We start from the raw sequence: 18,899 nt of genomic DNA, 5'->3' as shown, positions 1-18,899 counted from the left end.
CTGGACGTCCTGATGGCAGAATCTTTATTGCTGATGTAAAAAGCCCTTTAATTTTCAGAGCCTGGCTTGGATGTTCAGGTCTCACACTTTGCAGGGGGAAACGGCCTTTTGATTGAACTGAGCACTCTGCTCAAGCTAGAACAGCCACAGGTGGCATCACTGTCATTGAGAGGTCAACTATATGACACTTGATCCTCCCAGGAGCCGTAGGAACTAGAAATGGGCTGGGTGGGAATGCTGTTCTTCCACTGATACTCAGAGTTACCACCTAAACATCTGCACGTTGACTGGTGTCCCCGGGCCATGTCCTGCAGCAGTGGGGTGTGGACTGCCCAAAAGTCTGTCTTTGTACTGAATGGGGCAATAGACAAATGCAGCAGAACCTGCAGCCAGATCCGACTCTCATTCCTAGTGCATCAGCTCCAGTGGCCGTCTTTTAAATGTCCATACTCCACTTGAATGGTGAGGGCGATGCAGTGAGAGTGTGCCAGTTGTACGGGGAAGCACTGGTGAGGAGTTTTGACTCCCATGCCCGGTATATTCGGCTGCATGGTTGCCATCGATTTAAACGAGAACGTAAGAAGCACGGTGGAAATTGTGCCATAAGGGGTGTGAAGAAGCCTCAGTGCTCAGAGTCCGTCTCTCCCAAGGTGCCAGAATGCATCTGTTATCTGTAGCACAGAATGTCACATTTTAAAATGGAGTGCACACAGCGGCGGGTGCATAACTTCATGTACAATTATCGCCGTGTGCAGGAGAGAAACCGTGAGGGCTAAAAAGGAGGCGATAAATCGTGCTACAGCCCAGGGGAAAAGAACAGGTGTGGATGGACAGAAGGTTCTATAACGATTAGCACATTTCCTTCCGTTGGGTATTTGCTGCTATAAGGTTCAAACTCAGCAGCCTGCTGGCAGCGCTATAACTGCAATCAGCTGGCCTTTCTGGTAAGGGATTGCCAAACAGCGTCACTTCGTTTCTACCTGGAGTCTCAGGGTGATTCCCGGCAAGGGGAAGGGCTATGTGACTTTGTCAGAGTAAATCACACTGACAAATTGAAACCACACACCAGCTCGGTGGTGGGAGGCATCGGAGTAAACGCAAATCCAGCCTAGGGCCACCATTCACTAATGGTTCGTCCAGTTACAGGTATGAGAGTCAGGGCTTGTGCGGCTCTGTCATGGAACTGATCCTGCTCTCCCAAAGGGGTGCTCCTGCAGCTCATAGGAATTAATGGTTTGCGATTCAGAGAAATAAGGAGGTGGCAACTAAGGGCTACTCTAAACTAGAAAATTTACGTTGCTCAAGGGTATGAAAAATGCACACCCTTCCGCGGGTAGTTAAGCTGACCTACGTTCCCGTGTAAACAGTGCTAGGTTGCTGGAACCATCAACCTAGCTACCACCTCTCAGGGAGGTGGATTAACTACAGCGATGGGAGAATCTCTCCTCTCAGCATAGGGAGCGTCTACACCAAAGCGCTACAGCAGTGCAACAACTGTGCTGCTGTAGCATTTCAAGTGCAGACAAGTCCTAAAGCACCTGACTTCCAGCCCTTCACTAAGGCACCTGAAACCCTTCTTAGGATGCCCGCTAAGGGCCTGCTGACATCCATGGAAAGACTCCCAGTGGGCTTTGGGCTGGGCCCGAGAGCTCCAGTGTCTGCAGTGTCAGACATAGGGGTGCAGGAGGAGTCAGTCTGACAGTTGTCTTCAGTGTCACTGGGAACTGCGTGGCTCCTTCCCCAGGCACAGCTTTCAGTAGGTAGCCGTCCCCACCGAACACCTTCATGGCATCATCCAATTACATGGATTTCCTAGCATGATTCAGACCAATAGTTTGCGGGTGTACAGCCCCGCCCACCCCCCAAGGATCTCAGCCTGCTTAACAAACGTTCATTAGGCCTCAGAACCTGCTGTCAGGAAGTATTGTGATGCCTGTTTGACAGACAGGAAAGTGAGGACTAAAGAGAGTAAGGGCCTGGCAAGGGTCAGCGATAGAACCAGAACCAGAAATCTACCAGTTCTGGGCCCCAGCCCAATGGTCTCACCACTAGCCCACCCAGCTTCAAGTTCTGCTGGCCTTAGTCATGCACGTGGGCTCATTGGGCCAGAGCTTGGATCCCCTACAGCTTCCCCTATATTTTTCTAACCATTGCTTCATTAAATGACAGCCGGCCTTCTCCCTGCCCCCAGCACGAGTTTCCTTTTTATTCACATCAATAAGAAATGGCTTCCAAAACGCCCTCTCTGAGGTGCTAGGGAAAGAATTAACAAGGTAGTAGGACTTGCCACTGAGACTGGAGGTTACAATGAACACTTACACTTGTGTTGACGCCTCACGCAGCCAGATGACTTGGTCATTTATTTCCTAGGCTGAAGACATCTGTCTATTTCTGAACCACTTCAGTGTATAAGCAGGTCAGTAACTTGGATAGAAAATAACAATGAACAGAAGTAATAGACCAAGAAGCTTTTGAAAGCAATTCTTTTCTTACAATGTCTTATTGTCATTCACCAAGGAGTATATGAAAAGGAAGAGCAATCAGAGCTAGTCGGGAATGGTTTTTACTCAGTGTTTCTCATCAGAACAAGCTGATTTCTCAAAAACCAAAATTTCTCATGCAAAAGGGTCAGTTCTGATTAATTTCTTGACTTGACTTTTTTTGAAAATGTTCAGAATGTTTCATTTTGGCATTTTTTGAAATGAAAAGTTCTGATTCCTAAACAACTTTTCATTTCAAAATTTCAGCTAGCGATAGTTAAAGAAATTAAGAGTCAAAACTGAAATAAAACACTTTGAAATGATCAAAATGAAACATTTTGATTGACCCAAACTGATTTTTTTTTTTTTCAAATTTTCAGTTCAGGAAATTTTTGAGATTTTGACTTCTCATCCCGAGTCAGGATGGGGAAAAAATTTTAAATATTGAAATACTTTTATGGAATGAGGAAAACATTTTGTTCCCATTTCCAGTAACCATGGGCAGAGGGGCAGGAGTTCACCCCTTGCTCCTAGAGAGGAAGGCAGAAAAATAAACAGCAGAGGGGGTAGGGAGGATGACAGGAGTATTTCATTTCTAGGCAAAGCACTTTGTTGGTGCTTCATAAATATTACAGGAGTTGGGTGGGTGAGGTTGCGGGGCCTGCAATGTGCAGGAGGTCAGACTAGATGATCCTTTTGGCCTTAAAGTCTATGAGTCTACACACACTGGGAATTGACAGTCTGCTTAGGACACTATACTGGATGCAGTTGTTCCCTGACTTCAAGCTTTTCCAGGTAGCACATCAGGAGATGGACAGAGGGGGAGAGTTGTGCTATGATCCTTAAGATCTTGACATGCCTCTAACTGTGCTCAGAGGAGGTGTGTTGGATTCTTTATGTGCCCACGGCCCTCAATCAGATCACAGCCCCTTTGTGGCAAAAACACGGTAAAAGACAGACCAGGCCCCGATGAACTCGGTCTGAGGTCCTGACCCTGGCCACGCAATGCAGGGTTCTGGTCACACACAGCCGCTTGCAGGGTAAGGGCCCAACTTACCACAAGACACACCCAGAGAAAGTCAAAAGCAATCGAGCAGGCGTAGCAAACAATGTGAGGGAATGAGGTGATGGAACAACAGATAAGGTGACCGAAGGGTGCATAGCCGATGAATGTGCACTGTAGATGGGTCTGAGTCTTCTTACAAGATCAAATAAATTATGAGATGCAAACAAATGCACAAAATACTCTGGGCGATCCCCACTGTCCATTAATGAGCCATTAGCAGTTGTCACCACCAGTGGCTTCGTGACACACAAGTAGGCCTTGAGGAGAAGGAGGCCTGGGGTGGCAGTTGTGAGGGCTAGTTGGGACAGGAACTCTCTGCACCTGGGAAGCATGGGAGAAGTGGACAGACAGGTCGACAAGGTCGGCATCGTCGGCAGAGTGGAGGCAGTAGGCTCAGACAAAAAGAAGCGCAGGTAAGGAGCCGAGCCATGAAAGACATTAACAGTGAGAACAAGACGTTTAACCGACTGCAGGGAAGCAGGGTGACGTGGTCATAGCTGGAAGGTCAGAAGACAATCCCAGCCGTGAGACAGGAGGGAGGGGTTTGACCTGGCTGTCGCGGAGGCCTGGAAAGGAGGTTGCAGGATCGAGGCCAGAGATGACGAGGGCTCAGAGAGTTTTTATGGTCCTTGGTGCCTTCAAAATATGTAGCTTTTGGTGCAGGGCTCAATCATCTCCAGGGCAGAGTACTTTCAAAACTCTGGGCCCAGGGCATTCACTCGCACCAACACCCCTGATGGAGGGAGCAAAGGTCACGGATCTCCCCAGTGGCCCCACTGCCAGCACTTCCAAAGCCAGCAGCTACTCCGCGGCTTTACGGATGAATGGGCAGCAGAAACGTATTAGCCCTGGCTGTGTTACATCTCTGCCATGAGCAATGCAAATGGATGGGACAATGCTGGCCTGCCCACTGCCCCCTTTGTCCCCCCCCCCCCACCTGCTTCTACCCCAGCCAGCTCCTTGGACCCATGTCACAGATGCAGTTACCAGCTCAAGGCATCGGTGCCTGTGTCACTCTGGTGGTCCGGCTTGCAGCCCTTTCACTGCCCTTTTCTGCCCTAGAGTGTTGCTGCCGTGCAAGCGCCCCCTTGTGGCCAGGGATGCCTCTGCAGTGTCTTGCCTCTAGCAGCCCCTTATGGGCCCCTTAAGCACCCCAGAGAGTCTTGTAACCAAAGCCGCCGGGTCTCAGCCCTCTGTCTCCTTTGCTTGCCCTCCTGCTCCTTCCTCCCTCTCAACCAGCCACACACCTGCCGCATCCTGCTGCCTCTTATATTAAATCACCTGCATCCGCTCAGGTGAGGCTCCTCTTGTACTCCGGCCTGGCTTAGCCCAGACTCCAGAACCCAGACAAGCCGCCCGGTTACATGCCCACAGAGGAGACGGAGTCACGTTTGCTCCTGTGTGTGGTTTCACAGGTAAGTTTAGGTTTCAGGTTTAGTTGCAGCTCCAAAAAGGCAGCTACTCACTCACTGCTGAGAGTGATGCCAACTCTCGAGATGTTTTATCCAGTTTTCGGAATCCAGAGATCGCACGAGATTCCTGGCTTTCATCAAAAATGGTTTTTCGCTCTACTGGCTGAGGAGAAAAGCTTGAAAATATAACTCAAGTGCACTGTAGCAGCTCAGAAACCAGACTGGCAAATAAAAAGAAACGTGTATATATATATATATATATATATATATCATCATCTCATGATTGGGGGGACCTGACTCATGACTTTAGAATGACTAAGGTGTGGTTGACAATGCTGATCATGCATCCGTTCCCACTGGTGCTTGACAAAACACTTTCAGGGGAACCTTTTTTCCATTGGAAAATGCAGTTTTGTCAAAGTCCAACTATTTTGCGGGAATGTGTCAATTCTGACAACATTTTGGATGCATAAAGAACCAAAATGAACCGTTTTGACTTTCTGGTTTCATTTCAATAATGTTGAAGTGTTTCATATTGATAGAGTCAAAACACAGTGTTTTGAATCTCCTCATTTTGATTTGTTTCGTTTTGACTTTTATATTAAACCATTAATTGTAATGTATTTAAGATTGATGGTTTAATAGTGTGTATTGTTTTGACATTAACTAAACAAAACATTTTAATGGTTCCAAATTTTAAAAAATCTTGGAATTTTTTATTTTGCGGGAAATTTCAGCTTTTCAGTCCAATTTGGAACAAAAACCCGTTTCAAAACGTTGGCACTTCCATGTTTCCTCCAGTTTCCCGGGAACAGCTGTAATTCCTGTTATTCAGCGGGTGTCTCTCCAGAGAGTGGATTGATTTGCTCACCCCACCCCCACCCAAGATGACGTCTCATTAACTCTCCTGGTCTCTGTTTCTGCAGGCTGGACTCACACCTTGCTAAATTCCGGCACCAGCCACAAGCCTTGGGGGAGCTGAAGGGAATGAAACTGCTGGCTGCCTGCTTCATGGACCTGCTGCTCACCTGTCTGGCCCTGCCCAAAGCCGAATGCCGACTCCACGAGCGATCCATGGAAATCAGGAGTAAGTCCCTGTAACTGCAGCAGCCAGGCCAGCTCCTCAGCTGGTGCAGACTGGCGCACAGCCACCCCAAATGGCTCTGCTGCCCCCCCCACCCCCGTTATCTCTGCCCTCCCCCAGATAATTGGATCCAGCACAGAAGAGCCTAGGAGGTCGGTGACGGTATCAGTGGGTGTCATGGCAGGGTCAGTGTTTAATAGAGAGGCTTCTCCTGTCTCTCTCCCGTGGTAGCCTATGTTCAGAGCCTGGTTTAGTCACAGGGTGGAGAGTCTCCAGAGCGCCCAGGCGTTGAACAGCGTGTAGTGCCGAGGTGCAGGAGCAGCGCTGTGTGCGTATGAAGCCTGCCCGCACTCAGAGCACCTCAAGCCGCTCTGCCTCCTCCCTGTACCTCCCCGTGCACACTGACCGCAGCCGGGCGTGGGCCTGGCATGGCAGGAGCAGGGTCCCCTTGCACACACGCACACACCTGTGTAAGGACTTGTCCCAACCTGACCCCAGACACCTGGAGTTGTTCAAATGCAGCAAAAGTTTTTGCAAAGGCCTCTGGGTTAAGGCTGTCATTGCTAGCCCCTGTGTGCTCGGGCCTGTGTCGCAGCGCCCTCTGCCGGTGAACGTGCAACATTGCGGGTTACTGCCAGGCTAGACGGCTGCAGCGTGAGATGGCTGAGCTTTCTGTCCTTTCATTATCTAGGCTTTGTTCTTCTCCCTCCAGAATCCCCCTCTTGCTCCACATAGCTTCCCCCTCCTGCCTCTGCATTTTCCCTCTCATCTTCTGCAACCCAGTCCACCCACACACACACCCAGCCACTCCGCTCTGGCTCAGTCCAGGAGCTGGACTTCAAAACGGTCCTTTCGAGGGACTTCAGACACTCCAAAACAATTCCTTACATCTCTTAACCCCCTTCCTCCCGCCCACCCCGAAGGCCGTTCTCCCCAGCAAGGCCTACAAAGGGCCGACAGACGGAGTTTCCTGGCCCAGCCGCGTTGCAGGTTCCATGAGCCAGGAAAAGTCTAGAGGAACTGTCCAGACAGCAGAACTCAAAAACTTGCAGTTTTTAATCAGCCTGTCCAGCAAATCTCTTCCTACAACGTGTGTCATGGCAGCACCCGGTGGCACCCAACGCGATCAGGCCACTCTGTGCTAAGCGCCAGGCACACCCCGGCAGTAACAGCCCTTCCTGAAGGAGTTTGCAATATAAACACACCAGACACAGGGGCGGTGACTTTCTCGAGGTAACAGGAAGGGTTAAAACCCAGCTCTCCTGACTCCCCAGCCCACCTGAATTAGCTTGGGCAATGGAGTTGCCTGGTGCTCTGGTGGTGGGGCAGCCTATACACACACCGGGCTGTCGGCAGTCTCAGAATGACAGGGCCCCACGTGCTCATAGCACAAAGCCCATGTTCTAACTGCCGCGAGGACACACAGGTCGCATGTCAGCAAGTGAGTCACTGCAGAGCCAGAGAACTAAGCACATGGGCCAGATCCTCAGCGGCTGTAAATCAGCGGAGCCCCACTGCTTTCAAAGGATCTGCTCCAAGCCGAGAATGTGGCCCTTGGTTCCCGTCACCCCAGCAGGGCCCTGTTTGCGCTGCGTGGCTCAGGGTGCTGCTGTTGGTTTTTAGCGGTGGTTGTGGAAGGGGCTGGACGGCAGTCCCCGGAGAATCGAATCCTGTGCTTCTCCATAGGGCCGGCACAACGGGAACCAGACAGGGGAAGAGGGATGCACCCCATTCCCAGTGCCCTGAGTCACCCAGTCCCGCCTCTGTATGGCTACCCCCTTCCCTCCTTCATTACTGTGCAAAAGACATTGTCATTTTAAAATAAGCGAAGGCCACGCCACCTGCTCACCACCGGCAATGACAAGGCAGATGCAACCACTGGCAAGTGTATGTTACAGGTCCGGGCCTGAGCCGCAGAGGATATGAGCGATCACAGCCTATAGCTTGGGAGCTTTAACTCCAGCTGGACCAGTCCATGGTTTTAGCTCGGGAAGTCCCTCCTTCTCCATCCCAAGCAGGTGGCTGTGACACATGCTCAGGAGAATTAGTCCTCAGCCTCACGTTCTAAAGACTTCCTGGCCTTTGCCTTCTAGACCCTGATATCGACCCTTCCTGGTACACGGGGCGTGGGATCAGACCCGTGGGACGGTTTGGCTGGAGGAGAACTGTCGTGGAGAGCTCCCGGAAGTCGGGCTATGGACACAGGCAAGCTTGCTTCCCTCTAGAAGAAAGCAGTGAATCCCTTCAAGATGAATGAAATGGCCAAGACAAAGAATGAATTTGAATGATGATAAGAAAAGACCCTTCTCCTCTCTCCCTTCCACATCCCAGCCTCTCTTCTAGGCACATGAAAATGTTTGGTCTCATTTCAATGTACAGTATCTTTGGCTATAAATGATAGAAACCAAAGAGCAGTTGATAACTCCAGTATTTTTGCAGACAATTTCCCTCTCGTCTGTTTTTTCTTTTTCTCTCCCCTGTTCCCCATTTGTCCCCATCTCTGGCTTTTGCTCTCAATCTAACATGATTTGTGCCAGAAAATTGCTGGGGGAAAGAAATACAAATTCCCATGTTAATTATCTTCCTAGAACATGGGCTCTTTTATACAAACCAAAAAAATAATAAAAAAAATTGAGAAACCGAGCCCGGCACGTGTCTGCTGTTACTTGAAACGTATCAGACTTGTCTCAACTCTCCTGGGCCGTAGGATCTTTAGAACCGAGTGGCATCACTTTCCCCTGAGATTGCGTCTCTCTTCCTGAACAATTTCTCTTCCACACAATAAAGTCTTTTGACGTGATCACCGGGCAGAGGAGCCAGCGTTTTAGTCTGGATTCTGAATCCATCTGAAAGCAGGTGGAATATAACTGGCCCTACTCCCCTGACCCATGTGTCATGCCAGCAGGAGTAATACGCTGGCGAATCAAGATGGCCATTTCAGCAGGCCCCACACAGCTTGCTCTGCACAGTCCAGATGGCAGCCATCTTGCCATGCAATGCCCCTCTTGCCATGCAATGCCATGCAATGCCATGCAATGCAGCCATCTTGCCAGCAATGCCCCTCTGCTATGTACATCGGCCAAACTGGACAGTCTCTAAGGAAAAGGATAAATGGACACAAATCAGACATTAGGAATGGCAATATACAAAAACCTGTAGGAGAACACTTCAACCTCCCTGGCCACACAATAGCAGACCTTAAGGTGGCCATCCTGCAGCAAAAAAACTTTAGAACCAGACTTCAAAGAGAAACTGCTGAGCTCCAGTTCATCTGCAAATTTGACACCATCAGCTCAGGACTAAACAAAGACTGTGAATGGCTTGCCAATTACAGAACCAGTTTCTCCTCCCTTGGTTTTCACACCTCAACTGCTAGAACAGGGCCTCATCCTCCCTGATTGATCTAACCTCGTTATCTCTAGCTTGCTTCTTGCTTGCTTATATATACACACCTGCCCCTGGAAATTTCCACTGCTTGCATCCAAAGAAGTGGGTATTCACCCACGAAAGCTCATGCTGCAAAAACATCTGTTAGTTATAAGGTGCCACAGGATTCTTTGCTGCTTCTACAGAACGAGACTAACACGGCTACCCCTCTGATACTTGACATCTTGCCATTGCGCATCTGTGGAGTTCCACCCACCTCCTAGGACAAGAAACTCTTACTGCTCTGCTGAGGCCTGAGCTGGCGTCTCTAATTCCCAGCTCTGTTTGTCACTCACTGCGGGCCACCCATGCTGCTCTGCATGAGATTTGCCTATTAGTCAGGTCAGACCAGATGATCTAATGGTCCCTTCTGGCTTAAAAGTCTAGAAGATGCTGACTTAGGGTGACCAGACAGCAAGTGTGAACAGTCGGGACGGGGATGGGGGTAATAGGAGCCTATATAAGAAAAAGCCCCAAATATCGGGACTGTCCCTATAAAATCGGGACATCTAGTCACCCTCCGCTGAATCCACATAGGCCTGACTTCCCCCTTCCACCAAACTGCCATGTACAATGTCCCTGCTCTCCTTTTAAACAATGCACGTCTGCTGTCCCGCACTGAGCTGGCTGGGCTGAGCTCCCCGCTGCTATTCTGCTGTCCGCGGCCCACCGGCAGCCAGCCCGGACTGCCAGGCTGCGCTACGGTACTTGAGAAACACTGCGGAGTAGGCCAGATCCGCTGCGGGTGAAACTCGGCCTAGCGCCATTGGCTTGAGTGGGGCTACAAATGCCTCTGGAAAAGGGGGATACGAGTCTCGCACCACGTTTGGCAGTGGGAGCAATACGCAGCCGCTAGCACAGAATCAGAAATTAGGGTTGCCGGGTGTCCGGTTTCTGACCGGAAAGTCCAGCTAAAAGGGAACCTGGCGTGTTCGGTCAGACGTAGTGACCGGACACTAACAGCCTGGTTACTGCGGGCGGGGGGGTAGTGGCAGCCTGTTGCCCAGCCCTGAAGTGGCGGCTCCCGTGGCAGCAGGCACCAGCTTGGGCGGCAGGCAGCCCCTTTGCAGAGCCTGGCTTGCGGGGCTGTGGCAGGAGACAGCGTGCGGGACCCCTGGCGAGTGGGGGAAGGGGCTCTCAGCAGGCACAGAACGTTCCCCGGGCGGGAAGGAACACGAGCTGCTCCCCCAGCCGGCCGGCGCTTCCCCTGGCTGCGCTCTCAGGCGGCTCCGGGGCAGAGAGGGCTGGAGCGGGCGAGGAAGGGGGCTGCTGGGCCCGCAGCACAGGAGGAGGCAGGAGGCTGCTCTGGCCTCTGGGGGAGCAACTTGGGTGCTGAGAGCTGCCCACAGGCCTCTGCTTCTCCTGACCATGGAGAGCCCCACCGTGCAGCCTGCGGGGAAACAGAAGCCCAGGGAGAAAGCCCAGCCCTGAGCTCCTGCAGCATGAACAGCCGCTGCCGGGGAAAGCAGCAACTACCCCATAATTGGGGAGCCCCGATTCCCCTTTCTCCCCCCAGGGTAACTCAGGAGTCACTGCACTGACGGGGGAGGGGGAAATTCTCCGCCTCCAAAAGTGACACAAGCCTTGCGCACAGTGAGGCTGCTGGTCAGGAAGCAAATGGGACGACCGCCCAGGGGCTGAGAAGGCTTCTGGAGTGTGTCAGCGCTGGGGTGAATGTGTCCCACGCTCAATCAGAGAGGACAAGGGTTAATGTTCTGCAAAGGGAGCCAGGCCCCAGAGGCCCCGCTCAGCCTGCCAATTAGAGGCAGCCAGCTTCCAGCTGGGCGTAGCAGGGCAGGTATTTAAGCAGGAAGAGGCAGCAGCCTAGGAGTTCCTCCTCTTAGACAAACCCCTGGATCCTCTGAGTGACCCAGAGCCCAGCCAGTGATCTGCTTCTGCTGGAGGGTGGCCTGTCTCCTGAGGACCCTTTCAGATAAGCCTCTCCCTTCCCTTTTGGTTTTGAGCTGCCTGGGATGTGGGTGATGGATTCTGCCTGACAGGTCTATGCTGGAGGCAGGGCTGATTCACTTCCCAGAGCCAGATCAGTGCATAGACAAACTATAGACCCAGGCCTAAGGCTTCAGCTCCTGGGGTCCCACTTCTGACCCTCCTGGCTGCAGGGCAGTGGATGGAAAATGTGAACTGAGACTAACCAACGTGGCGATGTCTGCCTGGGGTCTGGCCTGCCCTTGAAAGGCTTTGCCCCCATGGATTATTCCAGACTCTCCCCACCGCCACAGGGGAAACAAGCTGTCCCAGTAGAAGTGCAGTTCTGCTGTGTATCGGCACTCCAGGCTTGGTGCAGGCACAGATGTGTTACACAGGGGTCACCCCCCCCCCGATCCAGCCATGCTGGCAGAAGGCTGTAGTGTAGACCTGGCTTGAGCCAGCAGATGGCCAGAAACAACCACCCTGAGAGGTGTGAACTGCCCCATGCCTCTAAATGTGTCTTTACAACAAAACCCACTGCAAGGGGGGCTAATATGCCACCCAAGCAGGAGGGGAAGAGAGAAACATGCTTAGCCCACCATCAAAACAGATCCACCCTGGCTCCTTGAGAAAATACACTACGGGGATGGGGGCGCCTGGCATGCCTGTGTGACACATCCAGGACCAAGCCTGCACACTGCTAGGAGCTGTCCTGGCCTCAACACAGGTGATGGGAGGTTCCTCTTTCTCCATGTGGTGCTAAGTGCACTTGTCTGTAATACTTGAGTTGATGTCTGATGCTAATAGCAAGGTGGCCCCCCTTGCTGTATCTCAACAGAAGCCAGTGATGGCCTCTGAATTCCCTATACCCTGCCATAGGGAAGCAAGCTGGGAAGTTTTCCGTACTGTCTGTCTAGAGGAGAAGCTCGTATACAATTGACACCTTTGCAAAGCAATGAAGCTCAAAACCAGCTGCAAGATGCAGCACCTCAGTGTAGGAGTGTGGCCGTTTGTCAGTAACTAATTGCGGTGCACCCACCACCATGCAAGCAAAGTTACTAGGTTCAGCCCCAGCTGAGTCAATGTGGCATACTTCAGCCATGGAACTCTGTAACGGTTCCCCCGGGCTGGGTCTGTCTGGGGTGGGACGATGTGTATAAGCAACAGCAGGAGTTTAGCGGTGAGATCATGTGACGTGCTGTAAGCACATGTGTACAGGAGGATGACTTCACCCTCCTGAAATAGCAGAGACTGGCTGGTGGCTGCTACAGCTGCAGTGAAATGAGCCTCTGCACTTCCCAAATGTGGTGTCATTGAACCAATTCACTGAGTCTTGAGCACTGGTTATAGCAAATGGCCTGTAGACCCTCAGCTGTGACCCCTTCCAGGGGTGTTTTCTCGCTGCATGTGCAGTGCTCCTATCAACGGTACATCTCACCCTGGCTTTATCTTGCAACGTTGGCTGCAGTGTAAATACTGTAGCTCAGGTAGTAAAATGGCTTCAGTTAGTCCGTTTTCACAAGCTCATGATCCTGTGCCTTTTCAGATCAAGCTTTCCATGCTTGGTCTCCGCTGGAACTTAGGTAAAAAATTCAGTAAACCTGAGCAAAGTCCCTTCAGCTGTTTTGTGCTCCTCGGATGTAAGAGAATCAACTCCCTCCCGCCACACACCATTAAAACTACTGCCTCTCTTCAGAGGGACAATTCCCAAGTATCAGAGGGGGAGCCGTGTTAGTCTGGATCTGTAAAAGCGGCAAAGAGTCCTATGGCACCTTATAGACTAAGAGACGTATTGGAGCATGAGCTTTGTGGGTGAATACACATGCATCCGACGAAGTGGGTATTCACCCATGAGAGCTCATGCTCCAATATGTCGGTTAGTCTATAAGGTGCCACAGGACTCTTTGCTGAATTCACAAGTAGATGATCTTTGAATCTTGACATGCCCTTAGCATTGAGGCATCGGTGATCAGTTCACAACTAAGTGTGCTGAAATTAACAAGGTTAGATATGTTAGTAAACTGGTTACCTGACAAGCGCAAGACAAAATTTGATTTTTTTGCCTATTCTGCAACAGAAAAAGTTTGCTGGGCTTGGGTAACATCCTGGCAAACCCTTTTTGTGTAGATGCAGCACCACTGTGCCAGCTGGAGTTTCTAGTGTGGACGTGGCCTAAGTGAGAAGGTCTGATTCTCTTATTTACACCAATGTAAGTTAACGCCATTCGCTTTAGTGTTGCAAGTGTGTAAGTTTGAGGAGAATCAGGCCCTGGTTTATTTCTTTAAATCTATACTATTGAAGTGTTGCCAATCCCAGGTACTCAAATGAGAAATCAGCCCCCATCTTCTCCCAGAAATTCATGAGACTTTTAAACAATGTTCAGAGTCTCCTTATTTACAATCTGGTTTCTGGACCTTCAGGGTGTGCTTGTTTCATGTTCTCAGTTTTTTCCACAACCAGGAGGGCCAGAAAATGTTAGTTTTGGATTTGTTGTTTGTTTAAAGATTCCCAAGTGATCATCTGACTCCAGCAGCTGAAGCTTTAACAAACGCCCCAAAAATCACAAGACTCATGACAAAATCATGAGTTCTTAAGGCAATATTAAACTTGAGCTGCATGTTCTGGCTATTCCATGTCTTGCATTTAATGATTGGGTGACCTTAATGTTAACAGCCTCTGTAAAAGTTTTATAGAATTTGCACAGGTGAAGGGGGGCGGGGAGGAGAGAGAGACTCCTCCTCCTTTTTGCTGTTTTTATTTGTGAAGCTACTTTGCACTGTATTGTATAATGATAACACTGAGCAAACACAAGCGATAGGAGACTTGCAGCGCTTTTCAGGTTCCTTGCATTCGGCAATATCTCCTCTCGAACAATTCTTCAATCGAACACTGACAATAATGAAAAATAAGAGCAATAATCACGGTCTGACACACCAGCTGCCCCCTAGAACCATGCAGCCTGCACACAATACATAGGGCCAGCCTCCCTTACCCCCTTACCTCCGCCCCCCATAAAACCACACTTGATGGTAACCTTAGGTCAGTCTGCCATTTCCTTTAGTTCATGCAACACTTCTTAGTCTGATTGCTTGGCTCTCGCAGGTCCACGCGTGACTTCTTCCAGGGCTGAGGCTGAGGGGCTGGTTCCTTCTGTTGTTCCTATTTCAATAACTCGGGAGCTGTGAAGAAACTCAGAATAAGAAATTCTCGGTCCTTCTCTGCTGAGCTATTGTAACATTTTGTGCTACATACTCGGACCCTCCTTTGACTTTGTTAGGGCAACTTTCCATCCGCTAATGGAGCAGCTAGGGGTTCCCCTGCTGTGTCCCCCTCCCATCAGCAGTGGGCTGGGGTGTGGCCCGATCCCCAACCAGCAGAATGGTTCCTGGGGGTGAAACTTAGAGCAGCCCCAGGGCTCTTTCAATTTATGCCAAGGACTGACCCACAACAAGCAAGAGAGAGAGGAAAAGGAACCTTAGGAGCCACTTTCTCCATCCCTCATGTGCTATTTGGCTAGGCCTGGGGATCTGCCCCTCTAAATTTATTAAGATTTAAAATATCTAAATATGAGCAACAGGGGATGGATCACTTGATGATTACCTGTTCTGTTCATTCCCTCTGGGACACCTGGCAGTGGCCACTGTCAGAAGACTGGATACTGGACTAGATGGACCTTTGGTCTGACCCGGTATGTTCTTATTTATAATGGTGATTTAAGTTAAGTTTACATTTTAACTTTATTAACTTCCTATTTTTTTACCTTGAGACCCATATGTTTCTTGGCCTAGGACTCCTGCACTTACTATTTAACAAACTTCCATCCACAATTTTCCTCATGCTCCTTTGTTCTTTCTGGAAAATGGTCCCTCCCTCAGGACTCTCCCATACACCTCTTCATTCCCCACCCTAGAACATCTACAGATTCCACCGCACCTGCATCATGGACATCCCCCTAAAAACATCTCAGGACAGCAAATGTTGTTTTGCACCAAGTTGTCTGCAGGAAATCCCATTATCAGATAGAATGGTGGTGATGATGTGCAAATCACATCTCTATAAGCTTTGGTGAAATTATTTTAAAAAGGAAGTAGAAGTAGGAGACCCTAACTTGAAACTGGCATAAGATGGGTGCTAGGTGTCTCCTCAATTGTCACTCTCAAACTGCTAGCATTCTTAAGGACCAAGAATATCTATGGGGTAGTAAATGCTTATTATTGGTTCATGATATGCTGTAGGTGGAATCTGTTACTGCAGTTGTGTCCTATTATTCTAGAGCTTTCTCCAAGCGGTTTCATTAATAGGAACAAACATGAGAAGACTCTAGTGCCATCTCACGGACTGCCAAGGTAATGGCAGCGGTTTGCCATTTGTGCACTAGTGCAGGGTCAAGGGGGAGGCATACCCCACGTTTGAATCCCCATATGGCAATACAGGGTCAGCTGGCTAACATCTGTGGGGTAAGCTACGTATTGGAGGCCCAGGAGGCGAAGTGGGATGGGTGGGACAGAGCCCCAGGGTTCCAGGCCTGCATACAGGGAAGAAACGGCTCGCCAGAAGTGTCTGCAAACTGCTGGTTCCGGTTAGCCTCCCATGAAACCAGCGTCGTTGGGGGCTTGGCAGTAGTCGGCGTTCGTGTGAAGGGAGGACTGACCACTCGGGATTGTCTCTGGGCATAACTGGTTCTTGGGAGGGGGCTGGATGTGTCTGTCCTCTGAAGAAAGAAGAAACCTCAAAGACTCTCTGGGCCAGTCCAGTGGAGCGAGGCTGAGTCAGTCTAGCTGAGCCTCTGGCTCTGTTGCCTAGCCCCGTGGTTCTCAACCAGGGATATGCAGAGCTCTTCCAGGGGGTACATCAGCTCATCTAGATATTTGTCTAGGTTTCCAACAGGCCACATTAAAGAGCAGTAGCTAAGTCAGTACAAACTCAAATTTTATACAGACAATGACTTGTTTATGCTGCTCTGTGCACTATACACTGAAATGTAAGTACAACATTTATATTCTAATTAATGATGGTAAAAGAGAAAGTAAGCAGTTTTTAGTAGTCGTGTGCTGCGACACAGCTGTAGATTTGATTTTGCAAGCAAGTAGTTTTTAAGCGAGGTGAAACTTGGGGTACGCAAGACAAATCCGGCTCCTGAAAGGGGGACAGTAAACTGGAAAGGTTGAGAGCCACTGTCCTAGCCGGTTCGAGGGCTTTATTCTACCCCCTAAGGAAGAAGGATGCAGGGATCTTGTTTTCCAGCCTGGGTGAGGCCTCTGATCTCTGGCCTGGGGGATGAAGGCAACATGGCTTGGTTTGTCTGGGGATCATAACTGGGGCCAAGGGGAATGGGTCTCGGAGAGAAGAGATCCTCTGGGAGTGACAGTGAGGAATCTGGGGAGTGGGGAGAAATTCCCACTTCCCCATTGCTAGGGCCAGTGACTGGTGTTCCAAAGGGGGGGTGAACCTCCTCCCCATTCAGCGCTCAGCAGGTTCCACCCTCACCCCGGCGGCAAAGGCAGAACCACTCCAGCAGTTTGCTTGTCTCAGAAGTTGGGGGGGGGGCCGCAGGGGGGCAGCCTGTCTGTCTTTGCAATGGGGAAGCCACTGCTCTGGATCTGTCTCGCTCGCTCTTGGCAGCTGTGAGGCTTGACAGGCCAGAGTGTACCCGTCACCTCTTGTCTAGGCCTAGAGGCAAGGCACTGCTGCAGTCACAGTAAAGACTTTCCAGTTCCTGGACCTCTTCAGGTCAAGTGACTCAACCCTAATTGCCCCTGAGCAACTGGGAGGAGACAAGCGGTGCAGTGCTATCGCTCACAAGGCAGAGAGCTGGCACAGACCTCTCCAGTGCTGTTACCTGTCCAGCGGCTTCTCACTTGGAACTGACCTATGGCCATAAGCACCTCGGTCACTTGGTGGTTGGATTTTGCCGACGTTTCCATGTAGGTTAAGCTTTCACTCTTTGCAAACTCCTCCGCCTCCTAGTTGGGTGGGGAAGGTACAAAAACAGGGTTATTTCAAAGTAGACGTAGGTGTGTTCTGCACGGTAATCACATCCAGCTTGGGAAATGTCCTGGAAAGTGGTGGAAATAAGGGCTCCATTTACAAGGTATTGGCTCTTGTCCTTAGGCCTGGCAGGGAGGCACAGCTCCTCCCTGTGTGATTAGACACCGCATGTTGCATCGCAGAGGAGCAGGGACAGAGTCTGACAACCCATGTGATCATAAGCAGAGAGTACTTTATTCATTTCCAGCATGCTCTTTATACTCTTAAAGCAGGCAAGCAAGCAGTTGCTAATTGATTAACAAATTTAACACACCCGCAGCTGTAACTTCATAGAACTAGCCAAGGCCAACTTCTCAAAACAAAGCTCAAAGCCTAATTAACCCATCCTAAAAACCTAAACATCTTAGCTTCCCACACTACCAACTGCCAAGCTAGCAAAATATTCTCAACACCTCCCCCCTCCACCCAAAATCAAAAAGGAGGGGGAAAAAAAAAGGGATAAAAACATTAGCAAAACATTTCCAACTTATAACAACATAACACCACAATCTATCACAAACCAAAATTAAAACTTTATAAAGCCAACCTATATAACCATGCAATTCTTAACATAACCCCAACAACACCAAACAAAAACAAAGCACAACAAATAAATGGTGTAAATTCTACAGGATTCCCCCCTACTCAATAGCACACCAACTTGTGGCAAACTTCTATTACCAAATTATCCCTCAGATGTCAGGCGATCAAACTGACACTGAGGGAGGGGGGGGTCCTAAAAAAAACACAACATAAACCACATAAAACACAAAAAACAATCCTGGCCAGAAAAAAACAAACAAACAAACACCACAAAACAAAACAAAAAACACATAACATAAATTTAACTCTGTAAATAAATGCATGGTACATAAAATGCTATGCAGCTAACACCAATTTTCTTAATATCTAAAAAACAAAACAAAACTACCCCTACTGGGCAATCAATCATTACATACAATATACAAATACCCTTAGTACCATCAGGCAAAAAAGGAAAATTACATCATCAATTAAATCATTTACAGTAATACAATTGCATCCTAACTTACTTCTAAATTCAACTGCTATTCCCTCCAGCAACCACAGAGTTAACTTTGTACTCTGCCTAACATTACTCGCTAGTAATTAATTACCTTTTCTATCAACTACACCCTCAAGGTTATCAACCAGTATTCCAAGCTTGTTGTCTGTTGCCCGCCGCCTGGGCCCGATCCTTTTTTCTTCTTCAAGTTCTCTATCTATTGCGTGCCTGCCTGGGCCCGATCCAAAGCACTTTACATAAAGGTATTTTGGTTCACATAAATTCAAAGCCATTCTCCCAAATTTCCTAGATTTATGCCTACAACTCCCCGCTTTAAGAATACTCAACAAACCTTCAGGCCGAATTTTCTCAAACTTTAAAAACAAAAAACAAATAGGCTCTAAAAAACAGGGGTTAGTAATGGGGAGGGGTAATATCATTTACAATCCAA

The 18,899-nt window shown here is 49.5% G+C and overlaps 1 protein-coding gene and 1 long non-coding RNA gene across 2 annotated transcripts; one reads left to right on the top strand and one right to left on the bottom strand.

The window, feature by feature from the left end:
- Positions 1-3,440: 3,440 nt before the first annotated feature.
- Positions 3,441-8,678, top strand: LOC123358208 (prolactin-releasing peptide-like). The gene is made up of 3 exons (XM_045000880.1): positions 3,441-3,959; positions 5,885-6,045; positions 8,136-8,678. Exons 1-3 carry the CDS (start codon positions 3,877-3,879, stop codon positions 8,297-8,299), a joined length of 408 nt encoding a protein of 135 aa, XP_044856815.1. The 5' UTR covers positions 3,441-3,876; the 3' UTR covers positions 8,300-8,678.
- Positions 8,679-14,136: 5,458 nt separating this feature from the next.
- LOC123358210 lies at positions 14,137-17,533 on the bottom strand. Its single transcript, XR_006575648.1, has 2 exons — positions 17,237-17,533; positions 14,137-14,576 (listed from the first exon to the last, which is right to left on the bottom strand). It is a non-coding gene; the product is annotated as an uncharacterized LOC123358210 (long non-coding RNA).
- Between the last annotated feature and the right edge of the window lie 1,366 nt (positions 17,534-18,899).

Source organism: Mauremys mutica, unplaced genomic scaffold, assembly GCF_020497125.1.
Source record: "Mauremys mutica isolate MM-2020 ecotype Southern unplaced genomic scaffold, ASM2049712v1 001635F_np12_obj, whole genome shotgun sequence".
NCBI classification, from domain to species: Eukaryota; Metazoa; Chordata; order Testudines; family Geoemydidae; genus Mauremys; species Mauremys mutica.
This window is presented reverse-complemented; position numbering and strand designations above follow the sequence as displayed.